This window comes from Carcharhinus amblyrhynchos, chromosome 11 (assembly GCF_965287045.1).
Source record: "Carcharhinus amblyrhynchos chromosome 11, sCarAmb.v2.hapA, whole genome shotgun sequence".
Taxonomy (NCBI): Eukaryota; Metazoa; Chordata; class Chondrichthyes; order Carcharhiniformes; family Carcharhinidae; genus Carcharhinus; species Carcharhinus amblyrhynchos.
Window position 1 is genome coordinate 20,248,724 of NC_137334.1, and position 18,807 is coordinate 20,267,530.

The 18,807-nt window shown below is 43.0% G+C and overlaps 1 protein-coding gene across 5 annotated transcripts in view; it reads right to left on the minus strand.

Annotated features, from left to right (window-relative positions):
* The window catches only part of LOC145349966 (ras-associated and pleckstrin homology domains-containing protein 1-like), a 228,770-nt gene that overhangs the window by 31,837 nt on the left and 178,126 nt on the right, over nt 1–18,807 (minus strand). For all 5 annotated transcript variants that reach the window (XM_080198710.1, XM_080198708.1, XM_080198707.1 and 2 more), the window contains 4 exons: nt 15,830–15,951; nt 13,601–13,666; nt 8,877–9,020; nt 3,537–3,647 (listed from right to left, as the gene is read on the minus strand). In XM_080198710.1, the coding sequence (XP_080054836.1) occupies nt 3,537–3,647; nt 8,877–9,020; nt 13,601–13,666; nt 15,830–15,951 (443 nt within the window). The remainder of the gene's footprint in view (nt 1–3,536; nt 3,648–8,876; nt 9,021–13,600; nt 13,667–15,829; nt 15,952–18,807) is intronic.

The following is an 18,807-nucleotide window of genomic DNA, read 5'->3' on the forward strand; positions in this document are numbered from 1 at the left end:
TAAGTTAAAGTTTATCTATTAGTCACAAGTAAGGCTTACATTAACACCGCAATGAAGTTACAGTGAAATTCCCCTAGTCGCCACACTCCGGTGCCTGTTCGGGTCAATGCACCTAACCGGCATGTTTTTCAGAATGTGGGAGGAAACTGAAACACCCGGAAGAAACCCATGGAGACATGGGGAGAAGTGCAAACTTCACACAGACTGTGACCCAAGCCTGGAATTGAACCCAGGTCGCTGGCGCTGTGAAGCATCAGTGCTAACCACTGTGCTACTGTCCAGTGTCACTGCACAGTTCCTTAAGCTGTGTCCAGAACTTAAAACCTCAAGTTTCCATAGATAATTTAACAATTGTCAATTTTATCTTTATGCTTGGATTGCAATACAATGAGTTACTGGCAAAGCTGTTGATGGAGTTCCCAACTCTGTTAATTGGCTTCCTTTTCTCCAAGGACAGGTGTTGCTTGGTTTGCTTAGTAAATTGCACATTAATGCTGGGCTGGTCCATAAAGACCTGTTGTGCATACAATGGTATACATATTAGACAATTCCAGGTTTGATTTCTACTTTTTGTCTGAAGGAGGAAGGAAAGTTAACTTGGGTCCTTGCTCCTGATTGTGTACATGTGCATACAAGTATATGTGTATGCACGTGTGCCCCTCCATCCCCCATTACAGGATGCAATCAACATCAGAAGTGATACCACTCAAATCTAAATCAATTAACAGGTCAAATTGGCCGCAAAATTGCAACTGCCTTTCAGAAAAGGGCACAATATGAGAATGAGAATCTCTTCATAAAGAAACCATCCTCTGCTCTACCAGGAGAGCGAGATTCAAAGTCAGTCTGGAATTACAGAGGAACATCTACCTCTGGGATAGGCAATTAACAGGACAGGCCGTACTGCAGTCCATGCCCCTGCCACCTTCCCCAGTTGACTATCCTGTACAAACATCAGCCCAAGTCATGTCTCCTAATGTTGACAGTCATAGCATGAAAAGGTCACTGGCTCACGTGAGCCAGCAGAGCTGAGCCAGCTGTGAACCAGTTTTCCCACAATCATTCCAAACACTCAAGTTCGTTTTTTATTCAATGGAAAGATTTCAGGCAATTGCAGCTCTCGCCTCTGATCCGCAGGAAATTCCTCTGCAGCTCTGGGGACATTCAGGAGGAGAAAAGTAAATAAACGGGATGATTAATATAAACTGTAGCCTCCATTAAAATACTGCTACTGCATGGTACAGTCCCACAGTCAGATTCTTGGGCAGTGTTTTGTGTTTTGACATTCTATAATTTCTCAGATTACTTTCCCAGATTTTCTTATCCAATATGATATCATTCTCCTTCATATAAGTGGCTTTGGCAACACACCATGTGATAAGGTTGCACACAAAAAACATAGTGTAATGTTGAAACAGTGATTGCCTTTCTAATAGCCCTGTGACTGTATCTACACCGCGTGGTCTGCAGTGATTCAAAGTGGCAACTTTCTCAAGGGCAGTAAGGGATGGGCAATTACCACTATGCCCACATCCTATGAAAGAATAAATTTAAAAAAAGCATATCGAATTAAAAGGTATGTGGACACATCAATAAAAGTGGGCACAAAATCTGAAGGGAAGAGAGGTAAAAGAAGCTTGTCCAGACTACAAAGATGCAGCAAATGTTATCCAGCAGGTAGTGCGTTAGCACATTTGTCTACCTCGGAAGATGGGCTGTGCCGAGGCTGTATGTAACTTTGCATCGAATATCTGTTGTGGCAATAGAGGCTGAATTGCGAGTGACCTGAAGCTGACACGGAGCAATAGTTTAGGCCGCTCATCAACTGCTGCTTCTTCTATAGATGGTTCATAGAATCCCTACAATGCAGAAGGCCATTCGGCCCATCAAGTCTGCACCAACCACTACCCTACCCAGGCCCTATTCCCATAATCCTGCACATTTACCCTGCTAATCCCCCTGACACCAGGGTCAATTTAGCATAGCCAATCAACCTAACCTGCACATCTTTGGACTGTGGAAGAAACTGGAGTGCCCAGAGGAAACCCATACAAACATAGAACTCTACAGTGCAGAAACAGGCCCTTTGGCCCATCGAGTCTACACTGAACACAATCCCACCCAGGCCCTACCCCCATATCCCCACACATTAGACCCATTAATCCCTCTAACCTCCACTGCCCTGGACACTAAGGGGCAATTTCTTAGCATGGCCAATCAACCTAACCTGCACATCTTTGGACTGGGAACATGGGAAGAATGTCAGTCTTTTTTTGCCATCTAGACATTTCCTTTGGTCCTCTGCTTTTTCTGTGCCCTTCCTAACTGCTTGTATCCAAACAGTCAGTCAATTGCGAGGATTTCCCATACATCGACCCTGACCCTGGTCAGCTTGAACTTGCAGATATCCCTGTATCACAAGGGTAACCTGTTGGGTCTTAGGCCAACAAGTTCAACGTACATTACGTCTTTGGGGATGTGGCTGTCATCAAGTCAGCTCATATGGCCCAACCAACAAAGTCATCACTGACTCAAGGTGGCAAATATGCTGGGGATCCCGGCACACAGTCAGATTTCATCACTAGTCACTCTGTCTTGCCAGAGGTCCCGATATTAATCTGAGGCAGTGGAATATAGAGTTCTACTTCCACTTTGTTAGGTAAAAATAAAATTATTCCATATACGAATGATCTAGACTTTAGGACAATTTTGACTCCAAACTAGGGATATGGTGAACAGACAGATAACAGAGATGGTTCAAACTTCAGAAAATATCAGAAAGATAGAAAGGAAAGATTAAAGAGAAGCAAAGACTTTGTTGTGTGAATGCATACATCATCCAAGGCTGCAGAAGTGGATGAGGCCAAACTGAATCCTCCTATTTTTATTCAGAGGCACAATATAGAAAGGAATGACGTAACAACCTTAGTTAGGTTGCAATTGGAAGTATATATGTAGCTGGGGTAGTCAGCCATTCTGGTTAGTTCACTTAAAGCTGCAGACTGAAACTATATTGTTTGCAAAAACAGTGTGTAAAAGAGGCAAATTCTGTACCTCTGACAGCCTGGGACTTATTTATATTAATGGTCCAAATGGCCCAATGATAACCAGAATCACAGAACCTTACAGTGCAGAAGGAGGCCATTCAGCCCATCAGATCTGCACTGTCCACAATCCCACCCAGGCCCTATCCCCATGCATTTACCCTAACTAGTCCCCCTGACACTAAGGGGCAATTTAGCATGCCAAATCCACCTAACCCACTCATCTTGGACTGTGGGAAGAAACTGGAGCACCCAGAGGAAACCCACACAGATGCGAGGAGAATGTGCAAACTCCACACAGACAGTGACCCAAGCTGGGAATCAAACCACGGTGCCATCCCAAGCGCACTGGAAGAGGAAAATGGGACCTTGGTCTGAGTATTGCTCTTGGTTGTTGAGTTATTGGTCAGTCTTGATCCCATTGATTGGAGGAACAAACACAGTGCCTATTCCAGAACACTAAACTCCTTCTAAACTAAGCACTGTTCATACCTTGAGTGCACAGCAGTAGTCCGTGGGAGCCTTGTACTTGCTACGGTAATCCTGCCCATAATACACATTCACATGGTCCAGCTGAATGAAACAGGCCAGGTCTCGGGAGGTCTGTAAAACAGAATTGCCCCAGGTCAGTGGAATCAACAACCCTTCATCATAACAAGAAAATGAAAAGGCGCTGGTATTATTTAAACTTGGTTGTGAGCAAGGAAAGTAAGAAAACAACATGACACCTTGCGTTTGTCAAAGTGCCACCACTGCTTTCACAAAAATGCAGGCTGGTGGTGGTAGAGGAGAAAGAATAATGATTTTTTGACACAGGTAAGGAATTTTTGCCTATTGTCACGCCAAACTCCTGAAGCTGCTGTAACCATTTCAACCTCTGGAAGGAGCTTGCCATGGAGCAATGTTGAGCAGCTGTGGTAGTTTAATGCAGCATTTAAAAATCAGTGTAGGGACTATTTTACATCCTGTAGATGCTGTTTTTGTAAATGCCTCCAATCTCTAACCATGGAGTTTAGCAATTAATTTCCACTCTGCTTCACTGTCTTACAGAAGGCCCATTCCACCTCATTCTTGGAACAGATTTGAAGCCATCCATCCTCTCCTGACTCGCTGCGTATTTCACAGGGGCTTCTGTCCTGTGCCCGTGGGAAGCTGTCTATCCAATACCAACATTGCCACCACTGAGTAGGTATACCAAAAGAATGCTGCCCTACAACTATAGAAAATAGGAATAGGCCATTTGGCCCTTTGAACCTGAATTCATTATGATCATGGCTGATCATCCAACTCATTAGCCTGTTCCCACCTTTCCCCCATATCTTTTGATCCCCTTTGCCTCAAGAGTTATATTTAACTCCTTCTTGCAAACAATGTTTTGGTCTCAACTGCTTTCTGTGGTAGCAAATTCCACAGGCTCACCACTCTCTGGGTGAAGAAATTTCTCCTCATCTCAGTCCAAAAAGATTTACCCCTTATCGTTAGACAACGACCCATAGTTCTGGATACGCCCCACCATCGGGAACATCCTTTCTGCATCTACCCTGTTTAGTCCTGCTGGAATTTTATAAGTTTCTATGAGATCCCCCCCCTCATTCTCCAGCAAATATAATCCTAACCGACTCATCTCTCCTCATTTATCAGTCCCACCATCCCAGGAATCAGCTGCTAAATTTTTGCTGCACAACCTCCATAGCAAGAACATCCTTCCTCAGATAAAGCAACCAAAATTGCACACTATTATTTTTGCTACAAAAGTGGACAACCTCTCAAGTATCCACATTATACTGCATCTGCCATTCATTTGCCCACTCACTCGGTTTGCCCAAATCACATTAAAACATCTCTGCATCCTGCTCACAGTTTACCCTCCCACCCAGCTTTGTGTCATCTGCAAATTTGACAATATTACATTTAGTTCCCTCATCTAAATTATTAATATATCTTGTGAATAGCTGGGGTCCCGGTACCAATCCCTGAGGTACCCCACTAGTCACTGACTGCCATTAGGAAAAAAGACTCATTTATTCCTACTCAATTTCCTGTCTGGCAATCAGTTTTCTATCCATCTCAATACACTACCCCCAATCCCTCGTGCTTTAATTTTACATGCTAATCTCTTACGTAGTGGAGAATATCTACATCAACATGGACGAAGTAGAAATAGTTGAAAGCTTTAAGTTTTTAGGTGTCCAGATTACCAACAACCTGTCCTGGTCCCCCTGTGCCAACACTACAGTTAAGAAAGCCCACCAAAGCCTCTCCTGTCTCAGAAGACTAAGGAAATATGGCATGTCAGCTACCACTCTCATCAACCTTTCCAGATGCACTATTAAAGCATTCTTTCTGGTTGTATCACAACCTAGTATGGCTCCTGTTCTGACCAAGACCGCAAGAAACTACAAAAGGTTGTGAATGTAGCCCAATCCATCACATAAACTAGCCTCCCATCCATTGACACTTCCTGCTGCCTCGGAAAAGCAGCCAGCATAATTAAGGATCCCATGCACCCTGGACATTCTCTCTTCCACCTTCTTCCGTCAGGAAAATGACACAAAAATCCGAAGTCACATACCAATCAACTCAAAAGCAGCTTCTTCCCTGTTGCCATCAGACTTTTGCATGGACCTACCTTGCTTTCTCTAACCATGACTAACACTACTTTCTGCACTCTCTCGTTTCCTTCTCTATGAACGATATGCTTTGTCTGCATTGTGTGCAAGAAACAATACTTTTCATTGTATACAAATACATGCGACAATAATAAATCAAAATCAAATCTTATTTGGAACTTCATCAAAAGCCTTCTACAAGTCCAAATAAACTACATCCATTGGTTCCTCCTTTCAACCATTCCCCCAGCAGATCTCAACTTCTGTGTAGAGGGAAGAGAGGAATGTCATTTTATTCCCAAGTAGTGAAATGATCTCTATAGAAAACCATGATCTTTGAAAAGAAATTTGAACTTCAAGTTAATAACTGAAAGGATGTTACAAGATCTAACATTTTAAGAACATAGAACATTACAGCACAGTACAGGCCCTTCAGCCCTCAATGTTGTGCCAAGCTACGTCCAATCCCAAATTCAAGCTATCCCCTCCCTATAATTCTGAAGTGCTCCATGTGCCTATCCAATAACCACTTGAAAGTTCCTAAAGAGTCTGACTCCACTATCACAGCAGGCAGTCTATTCCACACCCCAACCACTCTCTGGATGAAGAATCTACCTCGGACATCCTTCCTATACCTCCCACCATGAACCCTATAGTTATGCCCCCTAGTAACAGCTACATCCACCCGAGGAAATAGTCTCTGCATGTCCACTTTATCAATCCCCCTCATCATTTTACAAACCTCTATTAAGTCACCTCTCATCCTCCTCCGCTCCAAACAGAAAAGCTCCAGCTCCCTCAACCTTTCCTCATAAGACCTACCCTCCAAACCAGGCAGCAGACTTTTACTGCAACAGAAGGCTAAAAGCACTGTTGTCAGCAACTTTATATTTTAAACCACAAAACTGAACATTTCCCTTTTCTTTTAGCACAATGCAAAACATACTTCACAGATATGCTTTACACAGTTCTTTCAGCAGGCATTCAATTTTCCCAACAGTCCATGATGATTTTCAGCTTCTGAGAGTTTATTTGTTCCTCTTCTTTCTCAGCCTGGGAATTTAACGCTAGAACTGTATTTCAAAATACAATTTTTCCTGATGACTTATCCCTCTAACTAAAGCTAAAACTTATCCCTCTAATTAAAGCTAAAACTAGAGACAAATTTTCCAGATTCTTTTTAACTCCTTACTAATTTGGCCTTTCCAATCAGAGTGTGAGCTCTCAGCCACATTTTGGTGCAGTGAATCATAAGACACTTCAGCCTCTAGCTGTTCTCTTTCCCCAGGACCTTGGCAGACTAACTGTGATGGAGAGTTATCTAGGATTTCTTGGGTTCTTCCCCTCTTAATCCATCTCCATGGCAATGTGAATCACATGGATCTCATACCTAGGTAAAAATGCTTTAATCTATCCTGGAGATCCCAATGCTCTTTATCTTGCAGGTAAACACAATATTAGTTGATTTATTACTGTCACAAGTACATTACATTAACATCGCAATTATGTTACTGTGAAAATCCCCTAGTCACCACACTCTAGCGCCTGTGCAGGTACATTGAGGGAGAATTTAGCACGGCCAATGCACCTAACCAGTATGTCTTTCAGACTGTGGGAGAAAACTGGAGCACCCAGAGGAAACGTATGCAGACACGCAAACTCTGCACAGAGTGACCCAAGTTGGGAATTGAACCTGGGTCCCTGGCTCTGTGAGGCAGCAATGCTAACCACTGTGCCACCGTGCTGCCCAATGCACCTTGGTGTGGTGGGCAAAAGGTCTTCTTGCACACATAGCAGCATCACTTAATCTGTTTTACAGGTTTCTGTGAGATACTTTGCCTTTCCAGGGTTATGGGGGGGCACTTTTCAGCTCTGAATATGGTAGCCATTGGCCCATTTGCAAGTTTGCGCACCACACAGCGAGCGATGATCCAGTCAGGATCAAGTCATTTAGTGCTGATGTGATGCCCAGTAACTAGGCTGTATGCCCCAACCTAACCAGCACGTCTTTCAGACCGTGGGAGGAAACTGCAGCACCCGGAGAAAACCCATGCAGGCACAGGGAGAACGTGCAGACTCCGCACAGACAGTGACCCAAGCCAGGAATTGAACCCAAGTTCCTGGCACTGTGAGGCAGCAGTATTAACCACTGTGCCACTCATATTTTGGGACTTTGGAGACTCTCAGTCAATCCATTGTTAGCATACTGGCTGCTGCTGTTGTCTCCCAATGTAAACACTTGCACATTCCTCCCAGTAAACAATGTGACCCCTTCTTTAATCTTGATCAGATAACAATCAAACCACCCTAGCTTGTTGTCAGGCAGACTTCAGAGCAGGTCACATGATCCCTTTCTTTCCACCTTAAAGGCACAGTCCCAAAACATAAAATCTTATATACCTCATAATTGTAGCAGCAGGCGGCCACATCTCCTATAAACTGGTTCAAAAACACTGGCAAACCCCAACCAGCAAATGGTCTTAGAGATGAAGTGGCAATCTGGTGCAGATTGAAGGCATGCTGATCAGGAGGCTGCAGGTTTAACCTGTCACCATTTGGCATCCACAATTCCTCAACTCTGTACTTACAGCACTTGCCTTGATATAATCACTCAGAACATCCTCACTTGAATGTTGTAAGAGAATCTTTTATTCATGCAAGTCATTTGAGGGTGGCACAGTGGTTAACATTGCCGCCTCACAACGCCAGGGATCCAGGTTCGATTCCTGGCTTGGGTCACTGCCTGTGCGGAGTTTGCACATTCTCCTCATGCCTGCGTGGTTTCCTCCGGTTTCCTCCCACAGTGTGAAAGACATGCTGGTTAGATGCATTGATCCGGAGTGTGGCAACTAGGGGAAATTCACAGTAACTAATGTAAGCCTACTTGTGACTAATAAATAAACTTTACTTTGCACTTCCCCTTTCTATCACTTTCCAACTTTCTTAAAAGCATTTGTGTGAGGAATATGTAAGTTCTGCCATGCCATAGCATGCCTGATATAGCTACTGAATCCAACCCTTGCATAGTTAGCAATGTAGCCAACAGCTTTGGATATCAAGAATGACAGTGAACAGTGATGAAGAATGTGACAAAATAGGGCTTGAGGCACGGCTGAAGTCACTGCAGTATTTTCAGAAGTATTCTCAAAAGCAATTAAATCTTCTGCCACAGTAGCTGCCACATGATTTGTTTAATAGTAAAAAAGCACCTTCTGAACCATACCTTTGTCTTGCCTTTAGGCACGTAATAGATTCCAGAGGCTCGGAGTAGAAAGTAGCGCTTCTTCCAGGATTTCTTGCCGTCCTCCTTCAACCAAAGCAACCCCTCAATCTCCGGGACAGTCACAGAACTGCCACAGAAAAACTCCTGCAGCAAAAACACAGAACAGAGCAATTAAGGCAGGGGAGTGGGGCTCTCTTTCAGAGAGCCAGTGCAAACTCAATGGCCAAATGGCCTCTTTCTGTACTGTAACGATTCTGTAATTCACACACAGCAGAGATCAGACTGTAAGATTATTCAGTAAATTGGCCTGAGCTATGAGAACCATTTAGATCCATCACAGAGGGGAAAAAGTGTGACTTACTAATTTGAAAATGCAGGGACAGGAGAAAATTAGTCAGGAGGCACAGGGTACCACAGATTTTCTGCTGACATACCTAATAACTCTGCAACTTGGAGAAGGACTAATATGAATTCCAGTTAGCAATTATTCAATAGCGTTTAGCAGACCTCATCTTTCTGATCCATTATTTATTGTTCTTGTTTATTAGCTCAACACCACTCCAGTAATGCAGAAGCCAGCTACATGTACATCACATTTTGACAAGGCACTGCTTAGATTATCCTCGGGACATTTTGCCTGAAATAGTCTCACCCAGCAACTGGGACTTTTTTATAAAATCACAATGCAACACTCTCCAGATTTTTTTAACCTTAAACGTTCAGGGACCTGTTTGATTCTTATCCATAACAATTTAGAATAAATGGTGGGAAGTCTGTGGTCTAAAGGCCCACAAGCGTCTGGGTTCTGAGAACGGCGCACAATGTATTTTGTTGCTTACGTGCAGGGTTGCCACATTCCACTGATTTCTTTCCGTGTAAGTGAGGCGCATGCTGACTGCTCACAACATTGACTGTGAGAGCCACGCACTCCCTGTGTTCAAAGTGTAAATATTTCTTTGTTTTTACCAAAGTTGATGACAGTTCTGTTAATATATGAATGATCAAAGGTGTTCATAACTAGTTATAAAATATTCAGCGTGTATTAAATGTATTTAATCTTATTCATGGGGGTCCTGGTTAGTGAACAAGCCCGATTTCAATCTTGCAGCACATTGTGATGAAGGAGGGCCACTCACTAGCCTAGGTTGTCTGTCACTGATTTAGAGTGTAATATTTCACTCAAGCACTTGAATTGTACCACTACAAAATCTGGGAGCGTGTTACGGATGTCTAAATGGGAAACACCCTCCAAGAAGAATAACTCTTTTGTCAGCAAAGTTTTAAAATATCTATATCCGAGAACCTCGATTAGTCAATAGGACAGACTGCCAAGACGCCAGCCAGGCAAATGTCACAACCCCAGTATTTAAAGTGGAAATGCTCCAGAATACCTGAACATCCAAGTGGTGATATTACAACTTGCTTGAAAGGTAAGGTTCAACCCATTGGGAACTCAATCTTTGGGCTTTTTTTCACTACCTTTGGACTTCCTCTTTAACATATTTTGTTTGGATAACTATTTAACTATTTTTAAAACTTATAATTCACCAAGCAGATGATTAAATTTTTCACAGATTTGAGCTCAATATAGATAGGGAGCTCAAATGAAAGCCTCTTTTGTAAAACCTTCCAACAATAACATACTTTGTCGCATGCTGGTGGAAAGTGGAAAACCATCAGCACATTGTGGGCATGTTGGCACATGGAGTGGGTGTTTGCTGTAGAAAGGGAAGGTATGGCAAGTTAACTGTTTTCTTTAGATTTCAATTGAGAGCAGCTGTTGATGTGAATCAGTAGATGCAGGCATGGGTACAGGGTGTAAAGTGTTAGTTAGCTAGAACTTGGCTTTCGTGTCTCTGGGCTGGAATGGGGTGAAAGGAAAATAATGAATAGTGAGATCTTGCTTTAGAACAGGAGGTGAACGGGTGACAGTGGGTTCTGGTTTAGACTCAGTAGGGTGGCACTGTGGCTCAATGGTTAACACTGCTACCTCACAGCAACAGGGACCCGAGTTCAATTCTGGCCTTGCAGGAGTGCGTGGAGTTTGTATGTTCTCCCTCCGTCTGCATGACTTTCCTCTGGATGCTCTGGTTTCCTCCCACAGTCCAAAAAATGTGCAGGTTAGGTGAATTGGCCATGCTAAATTGCCCTTTAGTGGCCCAAGATGTGTAGGTTAGATGGATTAGCCATGGTAAACGTGTGGGGTTACAGGGATAGAGCGGGGAGAGGGCGTGGATAAGATACTCTATCAGTGAACCGGTGCATATTTGATGAACCAAATGGCCTCTTCTACAGGTAGGGATTCTATGATAACTTGGACACTGAGTGATTGTCCTTCTAGACTCAGCCTGAAGGCTGCCAAAACTACAAGAATGCCTTCAAAGAGAAGGTGTGTGCGGAAGAGAAATTGGGGTAAATGCAAAATCTGATCTGAGGGACATTTTCAGGGTAGTACTTTTTCCACAAGAAAGTTTTCTTAATGCTTAAAAATAAAAAAATCACATGAATCATAAGAAATCCTACTAGCTTTTCATTACTAACATGCTCAGTGGCTGGAATTGTAGAATGCAAGCATGATATTTTCACCATTCTTTGTTGTTAACATCAAATATACACTGATTATAGGTTAAACGGCTATCTTTGTTGCATGCACATTGATCACATTTTTCATGCAAGTACTTATCCTTTGCTGATTGCTAAATATCTGGGCTGCAAAAATGTTGACGTTCAAGGTTAACTATGATAAACCAAACCGCTCAACTGATTAATGCCAGATTCACTTAATTAATTCCTGAAATACAGAGCAGCATCCTGACTTAGCAGCAACACAACTAAATAAATTCCCAGCCAAGCCAGAGAGTGCGCCAAGGTCCAGGGTGGGGTGCAGGGGAGGAGGTGGAGAGTATTGTATAAGTTAGTCAATGGAACAACTAACACATAGATGTTGTATAAGCTTGAGTCGATAGTACTGACTGGATTTGGTACAGCAGTGGGGCCCATTTTAACACTCCATTTGGGCAATGACAAGCACCCTGCTGTGAGATAAATATTGCTATCTTCCCAAACTTGGCTTACATCTGAAGAGGATGTTTACAACTTGTTTAACACCGGAGTAAAAGTTAGAAATCTGCTACTGGTAGTGGGAGCAGTTTGAGAAAATAGCAAATAAGTCTCACAAGGCTCTTTGAGGTTTTGCTCTTCTTAAAGTAAAGCTTATTTATTAGTCACAAGTAGGCTTACATTAACACTGCAATGAAGTTACTGTGAAAATCCCCGAGTCGCTACACTCCGGTGCCTGTTCAAATCAATGCGCCTAACCCACACATCTTTCAGACTGCGGGAGGGAACTGGAGCATAGAAATCATAGAACTCTACAGTGCAGAAAGAGGCCCTTCGGCCCATCGAGTCTGCACTGAACACAATCCCACCCAGGCCCTATCCCCATATCCCACCCACTAATCCCTCTAACCTAGGCATCCCTAGATACTAAGGGCCAATTTCTTAGCATGGCCAATCAACCTAACCCGCACGTTTTTGGACTGTGGGAGGAAACCCACGCAGACACGAGGAGAATGTGCAAACTCCACACAGACAGTGACCCGAGCTGGGAATCGAATCCAGGACCCTGGAGCTGTGAAGCAGCAGTGCTAACCCACTGTGCTACCGTGCCGCCCGTGGAACACACAGAGAACATGCAAACTCCACACAGACAGTGACTCAATCCAACCTGGGTCCCTGGCACTGAGTAAGCAGTGCTAACCACTGTGTCACCATGATTTTTGTGCTGGTATTGGCACCAGCACCCCAAGAGGATAATTTTAACCCCTCACACTGCAGGCTAACCCACAATTAATTTCCAATACTTGTGTTAAGTTAAAAATTAATTTATTTGAAGCAATCTCCTGCTTTTTGAGGACTGCATTCATGGAAACGGAATTTTATTTCACCTTGGAATTAAAAACTTAAAATATTTTCAGTTATTTTCTTGTAGGTTTCAAAATCCAACTAATTTTCCCCACAAGTTTGTTTCTTTCACTTATAACTGACACAACCGGTCTGAATCTGGGGATGTGATGAGGATAAATTCCTTCACTCAAAGGGTTGTGAATCTTTTTGGGATTTTCTACCACGGACCTGTGGAAGACCAGTCACTTTCTTTTCCACAGTTGGGGACTTCAATCCATCCAAAACACCAAATTCAAACTGAATCTGATTCATGGTCCCAACGAGGAACAAATAAGATCCAAGTTGACAAGATGAGGCATTGCACCCACACCCGGGCTTGATCTAATGCTTCACCTTGGCCAAAAGGCCAAGATGGCTTTGAAAAATTGCATCAGGTAAAGCCTCTGTTTAACCTCATTGGCTACCCTGATCCTTTATTCTACCTTAGCCTGGACAAACCACCATTACAGCACACCCACAGTGCAATGGGCTAGCCCCGTCCCCTGCTTCATCATAGAACAAAGAAAATTACAGCGCAGGAACAGGCCTTTCAGCCCTCCAAGCCTGCACCGACTAGGCTCCTCTCCTGAACTAAAACCCCTACTCTTCCAGGGACCATATCCGTCTATTCCCATCCCATTCATGTATTTGTCAAGAAGACCCCTTAAAAGTTACTATCATATTTGCTTCCACTACTATGGTTTCACCTGCCAGGTTTGAGTGATTGTTAGATACCAAATAAGCTTCAATTATCTCAGTGATTCAGAATCTCTGCTTACCTCGAGTAATGCTTCCTTGTTTCTGTCTCCCATCTCAGAGTTCTCCCTCTTCCCCAGCAGGTAATTCTGTTATAAATAACATCCATTAGTGCAGTTAATTATACATTTAAACATCTGTGCATTAACCCTGAGATTCATTGCTTGCTGCTGTCCTGAGTCCAAGTTCAGCTGACATTCTGTCCTATTCCATATAAAAGTTGTTATTTTCAAACCTGCTCTGGGAAAGCCAGTGAGAGGACATCATAGCTTCAGCAACTGCTCAGCATTCTGGAACAAGTCTCAGTCCAAGCAACGCCTCAATTTTATAATTATCACCTTGTTTTCAAACACCTCCATGGCCTCACTATCCTCATCTCAGTAATCTCCTCCAGCCCAAGTGTAGTCTAAATCAGGCTCAAAAGATATTTAACCCCAGCGCTTTGCTGCTTTTTTCAATGGCCTTAATAACCATTTAAAAAAATTCATTCATGAGACATGGTTGTTGCTGGTAAGGCAGCATTTGTTGCACATTGCTGATTACCCTTCCTGTCACTGCAAGTAATTACTCTGCCATTCCCGACACACCATCCCCATCATTCTCCCATTATTTGGCAGAATGTATTAGTAAAACTCCCTCTACACTGTCCCCATCAAACACAGTAAGAAGTCTCACAACACCAGGTTAAAGTCCAACAGGTTTATTTGATAGTAAACGCCACAAGCTTTCAGAATGCTGTTCCGTCGTCAGGTGAGTGGCACTTACCTGACGAAGGAACAGTGTTCCAAAAGCTTGTGGCTTTTACTAACAAATAAACCTGTTGATCTTTAACCTGGTGTTGTGAGACTTCTTACTGTGTTTACCCCAGTCCAATGCCGCCATCTCCACATCATGCCCATCAAACACTCCCAGGACAGGGACAGCACGGGTTAGATACAGAAGAAAGCTCCCTCTATGCTGCTCCCATCAAACACTCCCAGGATAGGTACAACATGGTGTTAGATACAGAGTAAAGCTCCCTCTACATTGTCCCCATCAAACACTCCCAAGACAGGTACTGCACGGGGTTAGATACAGAGTAAAGTTCCCTCTACACTGTCCCCATCAAACATTCCCAGGACAGGGACAGCATGGGATTAGATACAAAATAAAGCTCCTTCTACACTGCCCCCATCAAACACTCCCAGAACAGATACTGCATGGGGTTAGGTACAGAGTAAAGCTAACTCTACACTGTCACTATCAAACACTCTCGGGATAGGTACCACATGGGGTTAGACACAGAGTAAAGTTCCCTCTACACTGTCACCATCAAAGGCTCCTAGGACAGGTACAGCATGGGGTTAGATTCAGAGTGAAGTTCCTTCTCCAACTAAATCCATCAAACATTCCCACTGCAGGCAGCACTACAGGGGTTTGTTGTGGAGTTTCATTCCTTCTACACGGCATTAAATTTCCATTTCATACATCAGCTATCCCTTGGCTCCTGATTGTGATTGCCAATTAATGTTATAAAGGAGGTAGTTTATGCTCTGGCACTACATTTGCTACAAACACATTCGATACTCTCCCAAACTCATTTCAGAGGAATCCAGAAATAACAGAAAAACATGAAGCTGGCTTTGACTAAATAATAAAAACCAACACACACACTAAAATTAATGACATTGTACCAAGGGAGCTGAATGAAGCATGCTGCACTCAGTTTCAGATATGTAATGGAAGAAGCTTACTGCATGCTTGACATTTAGGCTAGGACTCTAAACCTCAGAGCACAAGATTTGTGAGACAAGAACCTAAACAACTGGACAAGTTATTTGTTCTGGCCACTTCGATATGTCACAACTTCCATTATACTCTAATATTCAATTCTCACTGTTCATTCCAAGCTCCAGGCAAGGAAGTATAGAACTTATCAGGTTTTAAATCCATCAAGTAATATAAACTGTCCAGCTATGAGTGATAAAGCAGCAATTCAATGAAAGATCATATTGTATCTTGTGAAGTAAGAGCACAAAACTGGTGTGATTTGTCGATGCCATGTGAACTGACATCCCTACAGTCCACAACTTAGAATCTACATTACAATAAAATGAAAAGGTTAAAGACAGTTGCATGCAGTGTAGAAATAACGTAGGACAGTCAAAGTGACACCAGAGAAGAATAAGTGCATGGGCCTGCAGAGGATGGCAAATAAGGAAGTAATTCTACATCATTGTTGAGGTCTACCATGTGCCAGAAGCTTCACATACCTGTGGATTTTTAAAAAGTGCGTATTTCTCAATGCGTTCAGTAAACGTGAGCTTATTCTGACTGTCTCGAGTCCAGTTCAGCAAGTTCTCCACCAGATTTTCATGATCTTCAAAGATTCGCTCTGAAGTTAAAAGAAAATGTGAGGATTGTGAGAGGGGGAACTGCATTTATAAAATTGTGGGAGCACAGCAATGAGTAAGAAAATTAAAAGTAAAAGTTTATTCATTTACTAGTCACAAATAGGCTTACATTAACACTGCAGTGAAGTTACTGTGAAAATCCCCTAGCCATCACACTCCTGCGCCTGTTTGGGTACACTGAATTTAGCATGACCAACGCACCTAACCAGCACATCTTTCGGACTGTGGAGGAAACTGGAGCACTTGGAGACACAGAGAACATGCAGACTCTTCACAGACAGTGACCCAAGCCGGGAATTGATCCTGGGTCTTTGGCACTGTGAGGCAGCAGTGCTAACTGCTGTGCCACCATGCTAGATAAAGAAATGATAACGAAAAGATCAAATTTTGCTAATAGGCAGCAAAGTTACCTTCTGGGTTGATCTCTTCCTTCTGCAATTAATACCGATTAGAAACAGAATGTTTTCAATGGTTAAATGTTAGTTTGGACATGCCATTTGCTGTTTGATTAAAGGTAGCTTTCAGTGATTTAGATTCACGTTAGAATTCTGGAGAAAGTATAGTTCTACAATCCACTCCTGGTTAGTTTCAATCACCCTCCATAAACTGCTAACTTCATCTCTGCAGCTTTCAGGAATAATTTTCACTAGAGTGTTGAAGAATAATTTAACAGCGTCGGTCAGGTACTAACAGACCAAATCCACTTCAGATCCTAGTGAGCTTGACAGGATTCAACCGAAATTGACATTGATGGACAGGCAGGGATTAGAGGGACAGGGACCATGTAGAGGCAAGAAAATATTAGATTAGAGAGGCATCCGTGTTGGCACAGACTTAAAGTTAAAGTAAAGTTTATTTATTAGTCACAAGTAAGGCTTACAGTAACACTGCAATTCAATTACTGTGAAATTCCCCTATTCGCCACACTCCTGAGCCTGTTTGGGTCAATGCACCTAACCAGCATGTCTTTTAGACTGTGGGAGGAAACCGGAGCACCTGGAGGAAACCCACACAGACATGGGGAGAACATGCAAACTCCACACAGACAGTGCCCAAGATGGGAATCAAACCCAGGTCCCTGGTACTATGAGGCAACAGTGCTAACCACTGTGCCACCATACCATGATTTGGTGGGCTGAAGGGCCTGTTCCTGTGCTGTACTGTTCTTTGTTGAAAGGTCACAGGGCTGAAACATTAACTCTGTTTCTCATCAGTTATTACCTTAACTGCTGAGCATTTCCAATGTTTTCTGTTTTTATTTCAGATCTCCAACATCAGCAGTATTTTGTTTTTTCGAATAGTGTTTAACTCTCGTCCACTTACCTGCCAGGAATGCTCACTTTGATACAATCCTCTCAGACAGGATTTCCACTCGTCTCTTTTACCTTCTACACCTTCACTGTCTTTTTTCCCGTTCCCCTTTTCGTGTTTGATCAGATATCTATAACTATCAGAATTATATGTCTTTCCTCAGTAAATGTTCGACTTATCCCACATGGATTGCAACTGAAATTCCATCCTCACCATTCCTGATCCATCCGTGATCATAGATATCTCCCAGATATTCCTTGAATCACTCCATCCTGAGAGCCATACATGGCCACATGCATGTTCTCAATCTCTCTCCCCAGCATTGACTTACCATCTTCACTGCTCTATTTGTCCCTCACTTCACCTGGTCCTAAAACTAAGAACTTTTCTTCCCCCTTTCAGCTGTCAAGGATCAAAGGTTTCAACAATTCTTGAAACTAAGGTCTCTCTGAATCCTTTCTCCCTTGACCCCATTCCTCCTACCAATCTTACCCTTTGCCAAATTTTTACTACCCCCTTCTAATCTTCCCTCTTTTTCCATCATCTCTGCCTCTCCGCCCACTTCTTTGGCCAGGAGTCTTTCTCCTGCACAGGGGACCCTTTCTCTAGTCTTCAGTTTTGTTATACTTGGACTTCCTGTTCTTTACTCTTTCTGGATCTTCTAATTGCCAACCAACTGCAGACATGACACCAACCATCTCAAACCATCACTTCCAAGACTGTCACTGACCTGGTAAGATCTTTCCTCCACAGTCTCCAGTCAAACCCTGCACAACCAGTTTCTATCTCCTTCTCAAGATCCACAAACAGGATTATCCTGGTAAATCCATCACTTCAGCCTAATCAATGCAAATCTCCTTACCACCTGAATCTGCAACTCTTGCAACACACTCTGCAAATTAATCAGTTTCCAGTTACCTCACACTAACCATATCCTTTTCACCAGGGGTGACCATCCCCTCCAGAATGGTGTGGGCACTCTCTGCTTCTTCTTTGAATGGGGGCTGAATCAGCCCTCAATCAACCGTCACTCTCCTCCACCAGGCTGTTGGAACTTCTTTCAGTGCACTCACCTCCTATAACAATAGGTGTTGCAATGGAAACCTGTACGAGTTCTAACTATTTGTCTCATGGGATATGGGAATTATTCTTTGTTCCAGTTCCTCTCAGGACCCTTCCAATTCTGCCACTATCTCAGTGCTGTTTGCTATAGTCACCCTGAACTCAAAACATTTCTTCAACTTGGATTTCAATTTCCACCTTTTACTTGCCTTCAACTGGTCTATCATTCTCCCCCTCCCTTCTTGATTTCTGTTTTCCGAGGATAGGCTATCAATGAATATCCATGATGAAGCCAATGACTCGGACAGCTATCTAGCCACATTCTTTCTTACCCACCTCCTGCAAGGACCTTATTCATTCCCTCAGTTTTTCTGCTGCATCTGTTCTAATGATATCACTTCCCAGCTTCCAATGGGTTTTCCTTTAAGAACATATAAGAACATAAGAAATAGGAGCAGGAGTAG